The sequence below is a fragment of the Hypomesus nipponensis genome, chromosome 5, assembly GCF_054491055.1.
Source record: "Hypomesus nipponensis isolate SF chromosome 5, ASM5449105v1, whole genome shotgun sequence".
NCBI classification, from domain to species: domain Eukaryota; kingdom Metazoa; phylum Chordata; class Actinopteri; order Osmeriformes; family Osmeridae; genus Hypomesus; species Hypomesus nipponensis.
This window is the reverse complement of record NC_140365.1, coordinates 7240592-7262713: the sequence shown is the minus strand read 5'-3', so window position 1 is coordinate 7262713 and position 22122 is coordinate 7240592. Positions and strand designations below refer to the sequence as shown.

At 54.2% G+C, this 22122-nt stretch overlaps 1 protein-coding gene across 3 annotated transcripts in view; it reads left to right on the top strand.

Moving 5' to 3' along the window:
- uvrag (UV radiation resistance associated gene) overlaps positions 1-22122 on the top strand; it is a 69178-nt gene that overhangs the window by 16589 nt on the left and 30467 nt on the right. For 2 of the 3 annotated variants that reach the window (XM_084697986.1, XM_084697988.1), the window contains exons 8-13: positions 2885-3011; positions 7567-7651; positions 9766-9853; positions 10276-10336; positions 11761-11835; positions 13177-13342. In XM_084697986.1, coding sequence (XP_084554112.1) covers positions 2885-3011; positions 7567-7651; positions 9766-9853; positions 10276-10336; positions 11761-11835; positions 13177-13342 — 602 coding nt within the window. The remainder of the gene's footprint in view (positions 1-2884; positions 3012-7566; positions 7652-9765; positions 9854-10275; positions 10337-11760; positions 11836-13176; positions 13343-22122) is intronic. The other variant, XM_084697987.1, reaches the window with a different exon arrangement.

Below are 22122 nucleotides of genomic sequence, written 5' to 3'. Positions count from 1 at the left end.
GTACACCAGGGTGCTCTGGTGTTCATTAGCCTCCAGAGCGGGGAAGCCCGATACTGATCAGAGGAATTAAAGAGGCTTTGGGGGATGGAAGACTATCTCTCTATCCATCCCTCCCTCTTCTTATCTATCCCAAGTATGTGCCCCAGTGGATGTCCACCTATCTGCCCCTCTGCCCTTCTCGTGTTTCACCTTATCTCTTCAAGTATGTACCCTCGCACTAATCAATCCCCCCCCCCCCCCGCCCCGTGTCCCCCCTCGCTCATTGCGCTCCTGTACGCTCTCTCGTGCTGGTTCTCATTTGGCTGGGTACAGCGCTGCAGGCCTCCCGCAGGCCAGCCAATGGATCCCAGAGAGCAATGCGAGGGCAGATTGCAGGACACCCCCGTGGACATGTTGATGAGTGACCTGCCCTCTGATGATGCTCCCCAGGCCTTGGAGCGTGCAGAGAGAGAAAGACGCCACTGGGTGTACCAGCCTCGCCTGTTGGAAATGCCGTCACCTGTGTGTGTGTGTGTGTCTCTCCTATGCGATTCTCCTCCTCTGCTCTAACGGAGACCATTTGGAGGCCATCTGGACACACACACACGCACACACACACATGCACACATTACCCTAACAACCTTAGTTGATTAGGTGAGGTGAGATTAGGTTTGATTAGTTTGGAATGACTTTGTTTTAAATATCAACGCATCGAGTTCTCTGTGGGTTGTCAAGTCCTCTCATGATCACGGTTGTGTTTGACTGGCTGGTGGTCTCTCTCTCACCCCCTGTCCCCTGAAGTCACTCACACGTGATCCATCTGCAGCCAGCAGACTGCCAGGGTGGCAAGGAACTCTGAACACCTCTGCTGCTCCCTCTCAGACCTTCTCACTTCCTCCTCTCCTCACCTTGTTCTCTTTGCCTTCTTTTGGAGATCCTCCCTCCCCCTCTCTCTCTGTCTCTCTCTGTCTCTCTCTGTCTCTCTCTCTCTCTCTCTCTCTCTCTCTCTCTCTCTCTCTCTCTCTCTCTGTCTTTCTCCCTCTCGTCTCTCCCTGCTTATACTCCTCCTCCCGTCTCTCTCTGGATCGTACTGTACGTCCTGAAGCCCCAGGCCTGTGCTCTGTCTAGGTCAGCCAGAGAGCAGCACCAGGGCTCAGGGTTCACCAGGGCCCCTCTCATGGCCTCATATTAGATGAGCTAAGCCCTCGGTAAGCACCAACACAATTTAGCGCAAGGGCAAACGAGGCCACAGCGCCGAACATTTTCCCAGATCAAAAAACACAGATATAGATCATAATGACAACATATCTGGGTTGTTTAACATAACCCCATCCCTGCTCCCCCTCCTCTCCTTCTCGTTCCTTTGTCTTCATCGTGTCCTGACAGTGGGAGCTGTGAAGATGCGGCGTGGCGAATGCGTTCGTCTCGGGATTGGGGTTTAGATTAGGTGGCTTGTTTTGAGGGAGCTAATGGGACTTGGGGGTTTTCTGGGTAATGAAAAGCACAAGTCTCTCGTCCCCCTCTCCCCAGGACAATCCTGCCCCCCCCCTCTCACCAACCACAGTACTGCCAGTCTGGTGTTACAAGATGTACCAGGATACCACATTTATCACAGCACCACAACAATTTCCCTATGCGCTTCTCCTCCTCTGCTCTAACGGAGACCATTTGGAGGCCATCCGGACACACACACGCACACACACTACCCTAACAACCTTAGTTGATTAGGTGATAGGCTGTTAGTTTGGAATGACTTTGTTTTAAATATCAACGCATCGAGTTCTCTGTGGGTTGTCAAGTCCTCTCATGATCACGGTTGTGTTTGACTGGCTGGTGGTCTCTCTCTCACCCCCTGTCCCCTGAAGTCACTCACACGTGATCCATCTGCAGCCAGCAGACTGCCAGGGTGGCAAGGAACTCTGAACACCTCTGCTGCTCCCTCTCAGACCTTCTCACTTCCTCCGCCCCTCACCTTGTTCTCTTTGCCCTCCCTCCCTCCCTCCCTCCCTCCCTCCCTCCCTCCCTCCCTCCCTCCCTCCCTCCCTCCCTCCCTCCCTCCCTCCCTCCCTCCCTCCCTCCCTCCCTCCCTCCCTCCCTCCCTCCCTCCCTCCCTCCCTCCCTCCCTCCCTCCCTCCCTCCCTCCCTCCCTCCCTCCCTCCCTCCCTCCCTCCCTCCCTCCCTCCCTCCCTCCCTCCCTCCCTCCCTCCCTCCCTCCCTCCCTCCCTCCCTCCTACGCTCCCTCCTACGCTCCCTCGCTCGCTCCCTCCCTCGCTCCCTCCCTCGCTCCCTTCCTCCCTCCCTCGCTCCCTGCCCCCTTCCTCACTCACTCACTCCCCTCCCGTCTCTCTCTGGATTGTACTGTACACCCTGAACCTCCAGGCCTGGTCGGCCAGAGAAAAGCACCAGGGCTCAGGGTTCAGATCCCTGCCAGTCCCTGGTTGAACCCCGGCCTGCTGGCCCATTCCTGTAATCCCCCTCTGATAATGCCCTGCCTACATACACCAGCGCCCCTCTCATGACCTGATATGCTTTCCTTTTCGTTCCTTTGTCTTCATCGTGTCCTGACAGTGGGAGCTGTGAAGAGACGGCGTGGCGAATGCGTTCGTATCGGGATTGGGGTTTATATTAGGTGGCTTGTTCTGAGGGAGCTAAGAGAGGGACTTTGGGGGGGGGGGGTTCTGGGTAATTAAAAGCACAAGCCTCTGCGGTTGAATTGCAAATGTTGTCTTCTCTCGCTCTCAATTGCCGTCTCGTTCTCACCACCCCCCCTTCCTTTCTGTATCGTTTCTTGCTCTCGCTTTCCTATTTCTCACGTTTGTCTTTCCTCTCTTCTGTCTTGTTCTCTCCTTCTTTGTCTGTTCTCTCTCTCCCTCTCTCTCTCCTCCCCTTCTCTCTCCGTGTGCAGAAGAAGGAGAGGGAGTGCATGCAGGTGCGTCTCGGGGTGCTGCACTGTGAGCTGGAGCGACAGAGGAAGGCCCTGGGCAGAGAGACCGACCTGCGGCAGAAAGAGAGAGCGCTGCTGCAGAGGAAAGGTAAGGGGGAGGAGGGCACTCCCCCAGAGGGGGGGGGGGGCCGGCACGCCCACACGGCCGTCCCGTCTCTCGACCTCCCTTGTTTGCCGAGCGTGCGGTGCGGTGACACACTGGAAAACGAAGGAAGGTTCAAGGGTGGGCGAGGAAGCAAAATATTTAGGGAATCACTTTGAGCTCGCCAAGTTCAACTCTCCTCTCGTCTATCCCTGAGGGACACTGACTCAAGTCTACTTCCATGAACCCCAGTCCTTCTAACTGTCTACAAGTCCCTGCGTGTCTATATGTACACTGGAGTCCAGTCAGGAACAGTACGGCACCTCACACACACAGGAAACCCCTCTCCCTCGCCCCCCCCCCCCCCCCTCCTGTGGAGGGCCTGAGTCACACCTCAATGGCGTTTTCCTCCCTCGCCGTGGCGACAGTCAGACAGAGGCATTTCTGTGTAGCCCAGCCAGGTCATCCTAGCGGGGCCCTGGGAGGGAAAGTCGCTAGCGGTTTTTACGGTGTCGTATGGTTAAATTATATGGAGTCCATAACTGCAGAGTGTATCATGTCTGAGATGCTGGGCTGGGCTTTTAGCGTTACTGGCTACTTTAACTGCTGCGTTTTCCTTGGTGTCCACTGGGAAATACAACTGTGAGCGGAGTTCATGTTTTAATTCCACTGTGCTGGAAAAACACATTCCCATGCGTACGTTACACAAACACACACACACACACATGGCTAGCCATGTTGTAGATCCTACAGCGTGGGTGAACCATAACACGTTCTCTCCTCATGCGTGTTCAGCTTTCTCAGGCTTCCCAAACCCGAGAGATTTGGTATCAAGAAGATGGTCCAGTGACTTCTGTAATGATGCACCGCTGATCCTTGGTTTTCAGCTCTTCCTGTTCTAGCTCCTTTCGCTCGAAGCATCTGTAAAATGACACAACTGTAAATAAGAGAAGATTGCCGTGTGCAGAAGCACAGCCGTGCAGTCCACACTCGGCGTTCATCCTGATGGCGGTCTCGGCTGCACTGTCATGCCAGAGGGGACTTGGTAAACAAGAGGCAAACAGGAAGAGGCAAACAGGAAGAGACCAGAGTTGTTTGGAGGGAGAGGCCTGTCCTGAGTGATCCACAGCCAGGTAGTGTTGATGCTCCCGGCCGCCCCGTTCCCTTTCAAAGCCCCCCTCCTCTGGATGAGCCATCCATCTCCCCCCTCCCCCCCTGTTCCCGCCCAGGCCCTCCGTGTGTTTGTGTAGCAGGGCAGGCAGGTTGGGAAGGGGGGTTGGGGGAGGTTCTGACAGAGCCAGATGGATGCGGCCCGCGTGTTGACCCAGGGGCGGGGCAGCGTACACAGCCAGCCTCTCTCTTGAGGAGTCAATGATTGACTCGCGGCAAAGCATAGGCTTATGTCATACGCACACACACTGCACATAGAGTGCATGATGCCCACATACACACGTGATACACACCTCTCTGGGGGATGGGAGGTGGGGGGGGGGGCGGTGGAGGTCAGTGAAAGGTTGTCTTTGTGTCCCAATCCTGACAAATGGCCCTTAATCCCTCCCTCCTCTTTAGCTGTCACCACTCAGAACCCGGCTCTGAGGAGGCGCATTGGGCGTCCTTTGTTGAAGGAGGAGAGGTGTGTACCGAAACAGGAGAGACGGGACGGAGAAGGAGTGCTATGCGCTCGATGGAGGAGGAGGCGTAGCCGAGGCCCGGTGCTAGGGTTTCCCCCGGCGAGGGGACTGGTTATTACCACGTATGATTACGGAGAACTACAAAGACTAGGCGCCCCCTTTTTTCTCTTTCTCAGGGGTCTAAGACCTGAGAGACCTGATCAAAGACCGGCGCCCAGCCTCTTCATATCCTCTTACTTACAAGGGACCGAAATTCCCGATCACTGCCCCCGGCTCAATAAACACAGGCCTTGAGCCTTCTCTTGAGCGGCGGTCCCCTTTTGACAGAGTCCAGGGCTGTGTTTCCAGGTACTGCCGCTGTGCGCCGTGGAGGGACTGCTTTGGTTTCCCGCCTTTTATCTCCCTCAGAATGCCTGTTGTTCTCAGAACCCCCTGGTCTTTGAGAACTAACTGGGTCGTTAAGCCAAGCACATAGATGGTGGGTGTCTGTGTACACTGTGAAATTCCTGCAGGCTGTGTGTGTGTGTGTGTGTGTGTTTGTACGGGCCCACGTCCTACAGTGGGAACATACCTGCCGTCTTAGCTCGAAGGCGGGTTCCAAACCGTCCAGCACTCGCTGGTTTGCTGTGATGGTTGACCCCACTCCCTGTGTTTGTGTAATACACCAGTAAAAACACAGCCATTACATGGTCCACTGTCCCAATCCAGGGCCTCATGGACGGCACCGAAGTGGCTTTGCTGTTTTAGAAACCCTCTTGCTCTCAGGCCTTGTTTTCCACCTCCAGAATAAATACCTCCCTGTGGGGTCACAATTTCCTCTCGTCTAATGTCCGTGTCCACTTCAGGCAGGCGTGCAAATCGGGGCTGTGAAAATTCTTTACCAGTTGTTTGTTTTTCTGACAGCAGCTTCACTCATACTCCAGCACCGTGTCGGTCACTTACGATAAGTAGCTAAGATATCTGACACTGTATAAAGTGTAACATTGTAGTTTTTGTCATTCACGCACAAAAACTTCCTGTGAGAACTACATACCCCAGGGTCCTCAGCCGACCACCATTTTTAGGTGGAGACGGCGTTGACAGGTGCCTCTGCCTGACAGCCTGGCTAATGATGGGTATTACAGGGCTGGAGTGATGTGGGCCCCACAGGAGCTAATGGGAGCTACAGAACAGGCTCTTCACTCTCTCTCTCTCTCTCTCTCTCTCTCTCTCTCTCTCTCTGTCTCACTCTTACTCTCTCTCTCTTTCTTTCACGATCCCTTTCTTTCTCTCTCCCCCTCTCTCTTCACCCCTGCGTCCCTCCTCCCCTCCGTCTGTGAGAGTGAGAGGTGGTCTGCTGGATCGCTCTGTGGAGGACAAGCTGCGGCCCGGCCCCTCGCCTCTCCTTTGTTCTGGGTGAGCGTGAGTGAAACACGTCCTGCCCCGGCCTCATCAGGACGGGAGAGAGAGGGAGAGCGCATTAAAGAGCAGACATCCTGTGATGTTTCACGGCTGTTGATATCGGGCGAGGGTCAACGTGAAGTCACTTCCCCCCCTGCTTGAGCGCCGTGCTTCCCCCTTTTATCAGGTTTAATGCCGTTCTCCTCTCCTCCTCTCTCGCCCTTCATCTCTCCCCCTCCCCCCGTGTTTTCTATTCCAGTGTCTCAATGCACCTGGTATTTTATCACCCACTCTCACTCTATCCTTTCCTACCCTCTGTCTCTCTGTCTCTCTCTCTCTCTCTCTCTCTCTCTCTCTCTCTCTCTCTCTGTCTATCTCTCTCTCTCTGATCCCCTCCCATCGTTCTTTCTCATGCTTTCCTCTTAATGAAACGTCTCACGCAGGTCTCTGTGCCCTCTTGTCTTCTGCTGAAGGGGGCTGAGACAGTGTTATGTTCTATCGGAGGTTGTGTGGACGTGGAGTGGGTTGATGTCACGGCGTCTCAGGGGGAAGGAGAGGAACAACATCTCCAACGCTGCGTGACTAACCCGAGTCTTTACTGTGCGGTGCGGTGGGTTGTCTCACCCACACACACACGCCCGACCTGTTTCTACACGACAGCGGTATTTTGTCTTGGTCTGTCGGCCTCCACTTTGATGTGTACATTGGACATGGCCAAGGAAAGGAAGGGGGGGGGGGGGCGTTACATAAAAGTTGAACAGTTTCTCATGCTTCGTGCTCGCGAGGGGGGGGGGGGTTGTGGGGTGCAACGCTTTTCAAGTCGCGTCTTAAAAAACGAAATTCTAATCTGCCCAGACACAATCTCTCCCTAGCTAATTTGATAGAGATTTGTCCTAGCCCCCACCTCCCCGGTCTTCCTGGAAGCCTGTATTGGCAGAGTGCTTTTGACAGGTACCATGCACTGGAGGCCTGGGTCATTCAAACCAGCTGGGCCAGTGTACCGAGTGTGTATCAGACCGTTGGATCTGTTCTTCAGTTCATATAACCTGCCAACAATGAGAGGGGCATTATGGGATGTTGAAGTTTTGTTTGGTACCGCCTGTCGCTCAGTGATTGAGCCTTGTGTTGAAAAAGGAATGGTAAACTAACAGTATAATAACCAACAGCACAATACTCCACATTGTTCCAGATCCAAAACTGTTACCGTTCTATCTTATGAAGATTGTTTTATTTTTTCAGGCCGGTCGGTGTTTATAAACTTGAGCAAAGCCTGTCATCGTTATTTGTGTTAGGATGGGTTTTTATATGTTGTGCGGAGAGGAAATGGTCGTTAATGATCAAAGTTATCATGGGGTGGGTGTTACCAGTGTTTAACGCTGAACTGAATCAAATGCCAAACACACCCTCTTGTCTCTGAACTCTCTCCAGGACGAAACACACCTGGTAATCTATCCTTATTTCTCCCTTCCCCCCTGCTCCCCCCCCCCCCTTTTCTCTCCCCCTCTTTTATCTGCTCATCTCTCCCTCCTCTCCTCTATTTCCCCCCCCAGAGGAAGCGTTCTCTACCCTTCACCAGAGTCTGGATGTGGAGAAGGAGTTGTTAGCAGAGCAGCAGAAAGAATGCACTGCCAAAAGGTATGTGTCAACCTGTGATTATCTAGCTCTTTTATTTGACTTCCCCCTCCATGTCTCAAACACGCTGCTACAAACATTCTCACACAATTGTTTGCACACACTCCGTTTGCCCTCACCCACACACACACACACACACCACCTGCTAGAAATTACCTAGGCCCCACGGAACGAACGTGCTCTAAAACGCTGTTGATGGTTCTAAACGGCCGCCGTGAGATTGCAGCCGTCCTCGACAAAGTGGGGATGTTGGCGCCGCCGCCGGCTGTGTCTTCCAGCCGGCCCCTGGAGAGAGTAAGCAGATTGCGCCGGGGGGGCCGGTCCCGGCATGTTTGCCTTGGCCTGTAGGGGAGCACACGGCCTCCAACGCCAGCCTTGGACGCTCCGCTTGTTTGTCTGAGGAGTACCTGGCAAGCCGGCAGGGCACGGCCTGGGCCCCGCTACGGTCTGGGGCCACGCGCACACACACCTCAGCCTGCAAGCCTCACACAGACCCCCCTGCCCCCCCCCCCCGCCCCCCCCTCCCTCCACCAACACACTCAACAGGGAAATGAACTGTGACACCCGTGCATCTGCCTAACATCCACCCCTTTGGAACGTGCCTATTTTGGTTTCCGAGAGGCCACAAAGTGTTTGTTTGAAGGTTTCTGAGTTGGCGGCAAAAATACAGTTAGCGAAGCTTGTTTCTGGGGATTCTTTTTTGGGGGGGCCTTTTAACTTCAGGGAGGTGCGCGTGTGTGGGAGGGGGGGGGGGGGTCGGAGGCCTTGCATCTGCGGCCTAAAGCTAACAGATCAAATAAAGCCTATTAGGATGAGGTGGGAGATAAGTAGGAAAAGTAATCTCGTATGGTCTCGTCTCCAGAGAAAATAAGACGTCTTCAGATCACCCATGACCCCCTTATGTGGCATAGGCTCAGCGACCGCACGGAGAGCAGGATGGGTAATGGATCCCAGAGCAGGGGGAGGAAAGACACCCTGTCTCATCCAGTAATCATCCCTCCATCCCCCTGCATCCTCTCCCCCCAGCGGGCCTTTTCATCTGTGTGAGATGATGGGCCGTTCCCCACAATCCCCAACAACTGGCTGGAACACATAAGACCTACTGTATTGACACTCGCATTCTCTCACACTTGATCACACGCACACGCACACTTTCTCTGAAGTCCTAACCTTCTCCGTCAGAGGTGGACATGGGAAAGTCAACATTATTCCAGACGTTTCCCCTTCTCACCTTGGCAGGTCGGATGACCCCCCCCCCCCCCCCCCAACCAGCTGTGGTAATGGAACAGGCCAGGGCAGGGCTAAGGGGCCAGGGGTTGATCATTTGGGCCTGTCTCGAGGGGGGGGGGGGGGTGGGGGGAGGAGTGACTGGTAATTTTGCAGTTATGATAATTGAGTTGCTCTTGCAATTACTGTGGAGATGATTCAGTGCGGGGCCATTAGTTTTCTCTCGTCCAGGCGGAGCCAAAACTAACAGAACCCTGCTGGTCTCCTCTCCTTCTCCGCCTGCTGTCAACACAGCGTCACTCCTCATTACTTCCATACCCTATCTACCTCTCTGACTGCCCTACCTCACTCGCCCCTGCCTCCGTCTGTCTGCTTCCTCCCCCTCACTCCTCCATCTCCCTGCCTTGCTCTACCTCACTCTCTCCTCCATCTCCCTGCCTCGCTCTACCTCACTCTCTCCTCCATCTCCCTGCCTCGCTCTACCTCACTTTCTCCTCCATCTCCCTGCCTCGCTCTACCTCACTCACTCTTCCATCTCCCTGCCTCGCTCTACCTCACTCACTCCTCCATCTCCCTGCCTCGCTCTACCTCACTCTCCTCCATCTCCCTGCCTCGCTCTACCTCCCTCTCCTCCATCTCCCTGCCTCGCTCTACCTCACTCACTCCTCCATCTCCCTGCCTCGCTCTACCTCACTCACTCCTCCATCTCCCTGCCTCGCTCTACCTCACTCGCTCCCTCCATCTCCCTGTCTCTTCCCATTCCCACCTTCAACTGTTTCTCTGTCTCTCCCCCACATCCATCGAGCCCAACACCCTCCTTCTCTCTCCTTCCCAGTCCTCTCTCTCTCTGAAGTGTGTGTGTGTGTGTGTGTGTGCTTCTGTCTCCCCAGAGAGCTGTTCCTCAAGTCCAACGCTCAGCTCACCTTCCGCTGTCGTCAGCTGCTGTCGGAGCTCTCCTACATCTACCCCATCGACGTGGTGAGTGACACACACACACACACCAGCACAAACACACACACACACAAGCACACACACACTCAAGCTCAATACTGGTTTACCATTGGAAAATGTAATATTTACAGTAGTGCTTTCTTTTGGCCCATGTTCCACATTTATTGTGAGCAGGAATCCCTTTTTAGGAACTGACATAATCCCGATTTCCTGTGTTGCTCTTGAAGCTACAGTACTTTACACCCCGCCCTAATAAAAGTCATGATATGCAATACATGTGCTTCAATTGAGTCTCTGTGCCATGTTTTATAACCAGCGCTAACGTGATATCATCTTCAGTCTAGTTCAATAGGTTCTCCAGTGGTCATTAGAGGAGACGACCCCTCGACGTTGATCCTTGTTTCTGGATCCTCATCCCTGAGATAACCTCCTCTCATCTCCTTCCACAGGCCAATCAGGCTGATTATGTCATCTGCGGTGTTAAGCTGCCCAACTCTGAAGACTTCCAAGGTAACTCATCTGATTGGAATCTGAGGGCCGTTGTTGCGCGCGGGTGCTTGTGTGTGTTCAGGCTTGGGTATCGTACGCTTTCCGCCGCTGTATCTACATGGTGTGTGTGTGTCTACATGGTGTGTGTGTGTGTGTCTACATGGTGTGTGTGTGTGTCTACATGGTGTGTGTGTGTGTGTGTGTGTCCGTGTCCCGGCGCGTCAGCGTGTCAGGGGCTATGAGGAGGGACAAACAGCAGGCGTACAGGAGCATCCGGCCCACTGGACCCCCCGGCAGGATCAGCCAGCTGGGCCGACACACCAGATGAAGTACCCTGATAATAGACTCATTCCACAGCCACAGCTTCACCCCAGTCCCCCCCCAGCAGTCCTCACTGACTGGAAGCTGTCCTCACACCCCCCCCCCCCATCACCCAGGAATGTGGGGAAATTACTTCCGATGTACTTGAACTTTCAAGATGGATTTATTGAGAGAAAAAAAAGTGCAGTGCTACTTTAGAAGGATTTGGGGTGTGTGTGTGTGTGTGTGGGGGGGGTGAGAAAGACTGGCCTCCATTTCACTGTTATGACTCTCAGTTTCTACATCCCACCGCTGGGCCGCTTCCTGCCCCCACAGGCCCTCTCACGCTCCAACCCTGGGATGGATGTTCCATATTTGATGTATACAGTATCATCAGCCTGTGGAGGAGGGCGGACTGGCCGTGGTTTGAAGCAAATGAGGAGTTGGCGTGTGGGTGGGGGTGTGGGGGTCTGTGCGTGTGTGTGTGTATTATATATATAATTGTGCGTGTTTACACCGTGAGGAATCTGAATGAGATGATGATGATTCCAGAGGTGGAGGGAGGGGAACGGGGGGGGGGGGGGGGGGGGTTACATTTGGAAAGCGTTATTCATCTCATTTCCTGCATGTCGCACCGTGTTGTGGGAAATCAGATTTGGCTTTCTCGGCCAAGGGAACATGACTTCAAAAGAGCCCTGGAAGTGAAAGGGGAGGGTTAATAGGAGCCAGGTTTGGACAGGGGTGCTTCTCCAACAGACACTCACTACACCCCCCCCCCCACCCTCCCCTCTCAGACACGCACTCACTCTCTCTCACCACACCCACCCGCGTCCAAATCGCTCACATCCACTTGAATTCAGCAGCTCGCCCCTGTCCAACTGATGTTAGGCCTCCTGCCCCCCACCCCCCCCACCTCAACACTCACACCTGCAGTGGGAACACGCACAATTATATATAATACACAAACACACAAGCACACACCCCCACCCCCCCCACACACACACACACACACACACACACACGCCAACTCCTCATTCACTTCAAACCACGGCCAGTCTGCCCTCCTAAACCCGTTTGAAACCCTTCTCCTCGCCCCCCTGGTGTGAGGGCCCTCTCCCCACCCACACGCTGGTCTGTGTCTGCAGCTCTGCAGTGTGCGCCCCGGCGAGGCGTGCGGTTGCCTCTTCCTCCCACCCCCGCGTGCCTCCTGGGACCAGGCAGTGAGTACCACCACCCAGCATGTGGTGCTGTGGCAGTAGACCTAGGAGAGAGGGGCCTACAGGGGGCGCTCTAACCCGCTCACTCAGCACCTCCCGTCCCCCTCCCTCTCTCAGCCAGGAGGCGAGGCGTGTTCTGGGGAGAGAGAGAGAGAAAGGGGTCCAACCCCATCATGCCTCACCCCACCTTAACAGACATGGCTTCTCTTTGTCGTCTACTGACCTGGTAAATGGTGTGTGTGTGTGTGTGTGTGTGTGTGTGTGGGGGGGGGGGGGGGGGAATGAGCATGTACCCTCTCCACCACCCCGTCTCGTCATGGAGGATTCACCTCCGACCCCTCGACTGATTTCGGCGGGGCCCGCCCCCGGGGAGAGCCTGCGTCTGGCTGATCAGGTCCGGAAACGTGCAGATGGGGCTGGGGCTGGGGCTGGGGGGAGGACAGGAGGGCTGCAGGGCAGGATGTTCTACATTAGAGTCCCGGGTCTCAGCACCGTCCATACGGTATGAGTCTCGTAGGCTCGGGATGGGGCATGGGCCACGGTGTGTTATTGCAGAGCGTTACGGCACACTGTGATTCGGAGAGCATGGAGTCTTCGCCCGGAGCGCTGTCTTGCTGCTTGGTGAAAACACTCAACAACTTGATGTGCCATCAGGAAAAACGGTTCTCTTTCTTTGAGGCCGGTGCTCTGTTTCCTATTCTGAAATGATCACAAAACCGTCTAATTTTCCCCTTAAAATGTAATTGAGCCCAGAGGGGGCTGGTATTACATGATGGGATTGTTTTTCAGGCACATTTCTGAAGTCAATGGGATATTCTGCAGCTTCCAAACAATTCGCTTTGCATGCCGTGTAACATTTTGCCTCCTTTGTCGTTATAAACGGGATTCATTCGTTTTATTCCCCCCCCCCCCCCGCCCCCCCCTTCATCTTCCTAATTACTTGGTAACCAAAACGTTTTTGTAGGTTTGGAGTCTTTTTTTTTGTATTGTATTTTTTGTTTGTGTTTGAGAAACGGAACATTTTAACTGCGTAATTATTAGGGCAGTACAGCCTCATTATGGCACTTGAAATGTGCTCGTTTTCCAAGCATCTGTGACCCCGCTGCTTTGGAAGCTCTGATGTGGCGCAAACACCCACTGCTCCTCATTTGAATCCCTGTTCATTTCTGGCCTTGCCTTGTGTGGGGATGGTTACCGCGGTGAACTTCATTGAATGATTAACCAGCATTGTGACCCCAGTGTTTTTATCCCTAACATCCTTACCCAACAAAAAAACACTCTGAGAACCTTTGAGGCGTAAAATATACATAATAATGGACCCTATGTTTGTGTTTTGTGCCACAGCGAAGGATGACGGGAGTGTGGCGGTTGCCCTGGGTTACACGGCGCACCTGGTCCTGATGATCTCGTGCTTCCTGCAGATCCCCCTCAGGTACCCGGTCATCCACAAGGGCTCGCGCTCCTCCATCAAGGACACCATCACCGACAAGCTGAGCGAGAAAGAGAGAGAGTAAGACCCAATCACCTCAACCTTTGACCTTGAATGTAGTTCACTAGAGCAGCATCTGGTTTGCTAAATGTGTAGTCTCACTGACATGGACTTCAGTCAAGATGGCAGAACTCTAATTCACTGTCTAACTCTATGTGATATTCATTAAGGTTTAATTAAAATCAGGGATAAATTAGTAGTCTTAAAATTAGGCTTATAGCAATGCCACATGGGGTCTAGATGAAGTTTGTGTGAGTGTGTGTGAGAGAGAGAGAGAGAGAGAGAGAGAGAGAGAGCTCTGTAGTGTATGACAGGGCCCCTAGCTTCCACAGGAGAGGGCCCAGACAGAGAGGACGTCATGTGACCCGTCATGTGACCCGTCCTCCGTCCAGCCAGATGCCCCGTGCAGACGGCTTGGCTCCCGCTCTGAGCAGCACGTTTGATCGCGTGAGCCCCACTCTGTTAATGAACCCCCTGCCAATCACTAACCGCTTTACAAAAGTCCCCTCCTTTTGTCATTTCCAAGAAGCGCTTCCGACAGTCGCCATGGAGAGCGTTGTGTTGGTGTTCCCGGTAGACAGACTCACGGGTCCCAGTTCCCTGAGGGAGCGCTCCTTTTCTACCCCCGCTGCACGCAGACAGGTTTACCTGAACGACGACTGCTTTACGACGTGGTTGCCATGGAGACGGGAAGATACACCCTCAGAGGCCTCCGCAATGGCTCGATTAAGGCTGGTGGGGGGGGGGGGTACCACAATTACAGTGCAGGCCAGTCTATTGAAATTATTATTTGTATCTGTTTTGGTGCGGTAACCATGCATCACGCTGGGGTGAAAGACTCCTGAAGATGGGGATAATTGCATGTTTGGGGCACACACGTGCTCAGAGGTATTCATGGTGCATTCCTTCATTCCGTGCATGGTAAGGACCCCCAACCAGCCCCCCCCCACCTTCCCCCCCTTCCCCACCAACAAGGCACTGAACGAATGATGTCCAAATTGGTATAATTAGTCTCTGCGGTGATGGGTATGGATGTCGGCATGCTCGGTGTTAGATTGATTAATAAGCGTTAGTTCACAGTCAATGAATTGCGAGGAACGCACAAAGGAAGATGATTTTTTTTTTTTTTCTTTTTGCAGAATTGCGCCTTGCCACGCTAAGTTCTGTCGGCGCCTCATGATCTCTCTCTCTCCCTCCCTTGGCACAGCTTGCTCAGATTATACGGCCTCTCTCTCCCCTCGGCGTGGACGGCCCCTCACCTAGCTCGCGCCGGCTGCAGACGTTAACCCATGAAATCCCTGCGCTCAGGCTAGGCCTCACGTATTTGGGGTGTCGGGTCGTCGACCTTCAGGCTACTGAACGACAGCGCGCCTCGTCGACGGCTTGTTTTCTCATCGCTGGTCGTCAGTCTGGACAAACATAGGCCTATTAGGTCGCTGGAAGGTCCTGTGGAGTGGTTGCTAATGGCCAGAAGGCCCAGGTTAGACAGAGAGGTGTCTGCTGTGGGTAGTGTTGTAGGGGGAACAGGCCAGCCTTTGAAGAGCTCAAGCAGGGCTTATTTGGCTCAATGAATCACTGAGAACCCCGAGAACAAGCAGACCTCAAACCTCTTTTTCATTAAGACCCCGGGTAACAAGCCGGGTCCTCTAGACCCCAGAACCTCTGGCTGGTTCACACCTCTTCAGCTGGCTCTGCAAGATGACCTTGACCTTGACCCATGACCCTGCCTGACCCTCACATGTTGACCCTGACTGGAACCCCCACTGCCGGAGCATCCTGTGTGTCTCCTGCCACGCTCTCCCCACAGGCACACTGCACATCTGTCTGTTTCAGACGGGGTGGTGGAGGGGGGAGGGGGGGGAGGGGGGGGGCGATCGGTAAATAAACACAAACTCAAACACACTTTCCCACATGTTCTACGTTCAGACACAAGCATGCAGATAGAAAGTTGTGTGTGTGTGTGTGTCTAGCCTGTGTCCTTTCCCCCTCCCCCTGGAGCGTGTCATGATGTCATAGTGGCAGCTGGAGGGTATCTCTGGGGTGGGGGGGGGGTGGGGGCGGGGGCGGGGTGGGGGGGTGTCTCCAGCCCCCTAAAGCCAGGAACCATTCTGCACTGTACGCATTTCCAGGCTCATTAAAGCAGGATATTTACACCAGGCACATCAGAGAAAATAAACGGAGGGGCGGGGGGAGGGTGTACCATAGATCCAGCCCTGGGATGAAGCCCCCCCCCCACCACCACCCTCAGGTGGCTCTGAGCAGGGCCAAACACCCTGACGACCTTTGTGTTTACACCACCACCCCCCCACCGCTGCTACACACCCAACGATGTGTGGGGAGACGGAAAGCACCCAGGGTTAGCCCAGCAAAGAGCCATTAAAGTGTTGGAAAGGGCCGGTCAATGGAGATAAGTGAGGTGGTAGCGGACAGGTACCTTGAAGCACGGCGGAATTAGCTGACGGGGGCCGATCGATCAATGTGGCACGCGTACAGAGCCCGCTCTGTTCTGGAGCTCCACATCCAGGCCAGGGGGGCCCTGAGAAACCTGGGCCCCCGCCAAGATGCTCTGTTCCATGGGCGGCTCCTGTGTCGTCGGGGGAGAGAGGGCTGGATGCTGCACTCTGGCCCCCACTAGACGGAGCTCAGGGCCACAGTTTGGGCCTTCACAGGGCTTCCCTGTATGTGGAGCTAACTGGTGGAGCCCCCCCGTTCCCCCTCGCCAGTCCTCTTTCTCACGTTCGTGTTCCCCCGGAGCCAACTATGACATCTCTGTGTACCACCTACAGTTGTTCAGGCCGTATAGCAGAACAAGAACAAGGATTCCAATTCAGCATAAACGTTTCTTTTTTTTTTTTCTTTTTTTTTTTAAGGGGCTTGTTAATTGGTGCCTTAAAAATCGTTAGGGCCCTCCATTCTCTGCCAGGCATATAAATGTGACTGACCTGTAGAGTGAGGGCATTACTGCTATATTCCACTCCACGTCGCGGTTGTGGAATTGTAAGCCAGGATAATGACCGGCTCGCTTTTATGTCGGCGGCCATTTTGCCCCGGTGAAAGCTTACAGACCTGTGTCGAGCTGAACTGGACTGCCCTTGACACCCGGGCAGGGGCCTCTGCTTCGAACGCCAACGGCAACTCCAGGACTGGACTGCTTCTCGGAATTTTGGAACCCTACCCTCAACGCTCCGCGATTCGGCATCTCCGAAGCCGTCCTCTCCCGCCTGTCTCGAACATTCTCTGGATGCAATGGTCTCTAACGACACGTTGCGCCCACATTTAGCTGAGCAGAGCCCAGCTTCGGTGTGTCTGATTGCATGGCGGAGACCAGAAGAGATGTGATCCAGATGTCCACTGGATGATTGAGACCAGAGCCTGGCCATTAAAACCAAGCGCTGCCTCATACAGGATTTTACTAGGGAGTAATAAGGCCAATCCATTTTTTTCAGTGCCTGATTTTCTTTATGGCGGGACGGTGAAGAAAAAAAGAAAAAAAAGAAAAGAAAAACAAGAAATAGTGAATTTGTAGAGATTCACACATCAATGCGTGGCTTAAGTATATAGAAGCTGGTGGTGGCGGTGGTGTGTGAATGGGAGTGCCAGTGAGAGGACGGTAGAGGGGGCAGGGGGGCGGGGGGGGGGGCAAGCTGTATAGAGAGGGTCTAGGAGGAACCCGTGAGCTCAGAAGAAGGTTATTGTTACGGGCTGGAGCACTTTCACGTCTCCTAACAGGGACCATGTGGGCAGAAGGAGAGGGGGGTCGATACACCCCCCCTCTCCTTCCTCCATTAGGGTCACATAGCAGCCACAGAAGATGGTGGGTAGTGTGTGTGTGTGTGTGTGTGTGCTGCTCAATGACAGCACACAGACTATAGGCAGGCACATGTGCTCACACAAACCGTTTCTGTGCTGCATTATGTGAGGACAACGGGAAGAACGCTCAGCCCAGAGGTGCCATCGTTGTTTATTGTGCCGGGTTAGCTGTACGGGGACCTGATTGCCCCACAACCCAGGCCTGCCAACCCTGTGTCTCATTCAGAGGACCAGGGGCTTGGTGTGGACCGTCAGGGCTGCTCTCCTGACCCCCGTGTGCCCACACCCTCACCCCTCAGGGGCCAGTCCTGGATCTGTGATCCTCCTGGATCCGTGATCCTCCTGGATCCCTGACCCTCCTGGATCCGTGACCCTCCTGGATCCGTGACCCTCCTGGATCCGTGACCCTCCTGGATCCGTGATCCTCCTGGATCCAGGATCCTCCTGGATGTGAGAGGAAGCGGTTGGTCTACGCTCTTATGACGTGAAGGCACACCCTATGTTCTTAAATCCATGCGGAGAGAGCTCGAAGCTGCTCCGCTCCAGTCCTCAGAACCACAGCCCTGTGCGCATCCTGTCTTCCTCTTTCTTTGAGATCTCAGAAACAGTCTGACAGACCGGCCTCTTTCATTTAACTGCTAACAATAAGCATCTGCCTTCAAATGCTATCTGGTGTAGCCGGTGAAGACATCATGGAATAACTCCACTGGCCCCAGGTCAGTCCTGGCGTCCTTGAGCTTGTCCATAGATGGCATCAGAACCTGCTTCGTCGGGCTGGGTCAGTCCACTGCCACAGCCGCCCCTCTGATTCAGCAACTTTTCAATGTTATACGGCCATATTAATGGGACACGTGTTTTATATAGGCGAGTGTGTGTGCTTGGCGTTTCAAAAGGCATGTGGAGGGAAGTGGAGATTGACCTGTGTAAGATGGCTCCCGTGGAGCCCCTCAGAGCCAGGCTTAGATCCTGTCCTCTGTGTTCTGACCTGCTTCTAATTACTGTACAGCTAGAGAGAGAACACTGAGAGAGAGGGAGAGAGAGAGGAAGAGAACACAGAGAGAGAGGGGGAGAGAGAGAGAACACAGAGAGAGAGAGATTCAGAACACAGAGAGAGAGAGAGAGAGAGAGAGAGGGGGGGGGGGGGGGAGAGAGAGAGGGAGAGAGAGAGAGAGAGGGAGAGAGAGAGAGAACACAGAGGGAGAGAGGGAGAGGGAACGGGAGAGAGACAATAGATAACAGCGAGAGTGGGGAAGAAAGAGAACAGAGTGAGTGAGTGGGGGGATTGAGGGGGGGGGGGAGAGAGAGAGAGAACAGTCGAGCGGCTGGGTATTCTTAAGAGCTGTGATGAGAAACCCAAGCTGACAGAGCGAGCAACCTGCCCATCAGTCTGGACACACTCTCTGTTTTCCCAGCCAGCCCCACAATGGCATAACAGTCACCCGACCGTAAGCACAGCTCCAGCCATTAAAATAGCACTCACTGACAGATGCTCAGTGTAATCATTTCTTCGATATTGGAAATTACAGCTCGCTGTGATTTATATAGTAACGGCTGCCATTAGGGGCTGACAGTTGCGAGGCAGGTGTTTTTTAAAAGCAGCCTCGATGATTTATGGCCCTGAAACTGTTTGAAATTGCACATTAAAGACATTCTCGAAACTTCTGGGGGGAACTTCTCTCCCTCTAGTCCCCCACCACCACCACCACCTCAGAGTACGGGATGTGAGGAGGTAATGGCTGCGGCTGCTACAGTGTGTCCCTACCATGTGAACCAGAGCTGTTGTTGTACACACTTAAGACTATTAATTAGGACGTGTAAACAGTCTGCTCCGACACATGTGGAGAACACTGCCTGTGTATACAATACAGCGGGTCACTGAGTCACCGAGAATATTTTTTCGACAAATCCAACCCCCCCTCCCCCACACCCCCTCCCCTACGTCGACCACCCACCTGCACCGCCAGATCCTCCTCTTGTTCAGAGCTAGTACTTAGCACAACAGCCCTCAGGGGAGAGACACATGCCCTATAACATACTTACATGGACTGAATAGTCTGTGCAAAGGTACACCCGGTGACCTGCTGTTCACTGCTCTGTAATGGACTGTTTTAACAGGCCCGTCTATTGGGAAGGCGGACATTTTTCCGCAGAGAGGTCGAGGTTCCTGCTGGACCCGCCGCCCTCCATGTTGGCTCCTTCGCCGTCCACTCGTCTCCAAAACCGCACGCAATCACGGCAACCAATACCCTCCGCAGCTCGTGTTTACAAAGCCAAACAGACCAAAAGTCTTTCGAATTCCGTCACAGGGCCTTTTGGACTGAAATACCCTAGCCCCCCTCCCAACCCCCCCCCCCTTCCCCCACACAAGGAGTCAGTCTACAGTAAATCGGAATGTCGCCACTTAACGGACGACCGTAAAAAAAAGAAAGAAAAAAAAAAAAGTTACGCGCTGTTGTCGCCTGCCAGAAGGTTCCATGAATCTATCCGCCCCTCCGTCAAACTCTGGTGGTCCTTCCTGTGTGCCCAGGACAGTGACCCGGCCCGCTGTAACGAGCGTCTCCCATCAACAGCAGGGAGGAAGCAGGGGACAAGGAGAGATTAGGAGACGGGGAAGAGAGAGAGGGAGAGAGAGAGATGGACCCAGACGAGTCCCTTCTCTCTTTCGAGCGTTTATCCCCTTTGCGTTTATTTCCTCGTCTTTACGAGGGTCGCTCGAACATATTTCACAGTCGTCTCCGTCTGTGAGGAAGGAGAGAGAGAGAGAGGTTAAGGTCTGGAGGCTGAAGAGAGACAGAGCTCTGGGTAAATATCCCAGGCCAATAAAGACAGACAGAGGCGCTGGTCTCTCTGAGAAGCTACTTTTACGACTCAGACACTTTGAGTCCTCCTAGCGTATTAATTACAGGCCTGTACGGCGAGGGTTCGCTGGCTCGCACGCCGGCCGTCTTTCGGAGAGACTGGTGCGTGACGGAGAGACAACGAGACATGGAAATGTGGGAGAGCGGGGCCAAAGGCTCGATTAGGGAAAAAAAAAAAAGGGTTTGGGCTTTCAACATGTCCTTCCAGGTTGAGCAGCAACAACGTAGAAGCCAAAATGAAAGCAGACCTCATGTTTGATTCATTAGCGTCTGCTGGGGACGGACGTTGATATCAGGGGCAGTTCAGCCATTCAGCATGACTTCCTGAGGGAGGTGTGGCAGAAGGATGTATGGAGCTATTGAAACAAAGGTGGGGAAAGAAGGAGGAATGGTCCAGTGCATGTGTGGGGTAAGGGAGGGATTCTAATGCAACTCAGAAGAGGGCAGTAGACTTTTAGGGTTGTCGGAAGCCAAAAAGTGTTTGTGTGCATCTGTGAGTACACACATGCATGCTAGGCTGATTTGCAAACCCCTCCACTATACACATACACATACATACATTTACATGGCTCGATCTCTTTCTCTACCTCAATCAGGTCTCCTCTCTATTTCCATTTCCTCGTCACTCCCCTCCTCTTCTCTCCCCTCCCCTCTCCTACCAGTAGGATCCTTGACCCCTGACCCCCCGCCCATCAGGGTATAATAATATATTAGACTCTGCTGGACATTTTTCGGAGGAATTCCATGTGTTTGGTGAACCAGAGTCCCTTCAGTGTGATTCAGACCTACTGGACAGCAGTCATTAATCACCTTGTGCATGTGTCTGCGCGCGTGCATCTGGGCGGCCCGCGAGCAGAAGTCCGTGTTTGTCCAAGCGTTCCTGACGTCTCTCAGGCCCGCTGTGCGGCGGCAAAACAAAACGTATCTTGTCCAAGGGGGGAAGTGGTACTCGGAATGCCTGAAGTGCAAGGGTATGTTTGATATGTTATTCTTCCTGTGCCGGTTATTTCCTGGTGCTGGGCTGTGACCTCTGGCAAGGGGGGGGGGGGGGGGGGGCTTCCTTTGGGGGCCTGGCTAAGCTGCCCATGTGAAGAACAAGTGTCTCAGACTGTGTGGCCTACTGTAGGCCGTCATGCTAACTGACTGTGACCGCGCTCAGGACATTTAGACGTGCACTCCACGTCGTTAGCCTGCGTTCGGGAAGGGTTTAAAGGTGACGTCCGCGGAAACCTCCGGAAGTGGCTGAGTTTACATTGAGTGTCCCCCCCAGGGGGGTAAAGAGGCGGAGCTGTGAACGTCTGTCTTTGGCGTGTGAAACGGATCTGTGGAGCTTTCGGGACCACATGCGGGACCAGAGCCCGGCCCCTCAAGAAGCCGACAGGTTGCACTCTGCTGCGTGGTGTGGGAAAGAGAGAGAGAGAGCACTTGTCCAGCCCCTGGCACCTGCAGGTCAAAGTGAGGGGCCATGTCACCTCTCACACAGGATTAGCAGTAGATCAGGACCCTGGCCCCCAGACCCCCCCCCCCCCCCCCCCCCCCCCGCATGGCCCCTGACAGGAATGGAAGATAACGAAGGTAAAAGGGGGGGGAGAGAGAGAGTGTTGCCGGATGTTCACTTGCACACAATCTGATAGCAGCTTCTGACAGCTCTGACCCTCAGCCCGACAACGTCTTATCAGGTCAAGCGTGTGTCTGCGTGTGTGTGTGCGTTTCCAGGGTCTCTCTGGGCCTGGGAGTCTCCCCGTGGTTTCCTGGTGTGTGAACGTAGCCTGTGTCTATGTATGCGTGTCCACCGTCCCCCATGGCAGCGCCCCCTGTCAAGGCCCCTCCGAGCCCGTAATGACAGGGTGAGCTGACTCCTCCAGTCCTCAGCCATCGCCGGGGATGACAGCTGTGTCTTCTCTGGGTGTCGACAGCCCTCCCCCCGTCAGCTGTGATCCCCAGCCTCCGCTCACGCCTCTCTTCCCGGGGCTTCCCCACCTGGGGCTCTCCCCTCTCCCCGCTCCGTCTGAAGCAGGTGAACCGGCTGTTTGATGGCCTGGTAGCCCTGTCTGATATCCCGGTTTAACAAGCGGATGTGGATGGGGATCACAGGTCCTTCTCGGGGGGGCCCTCCAGAACCATCTGTTGAGG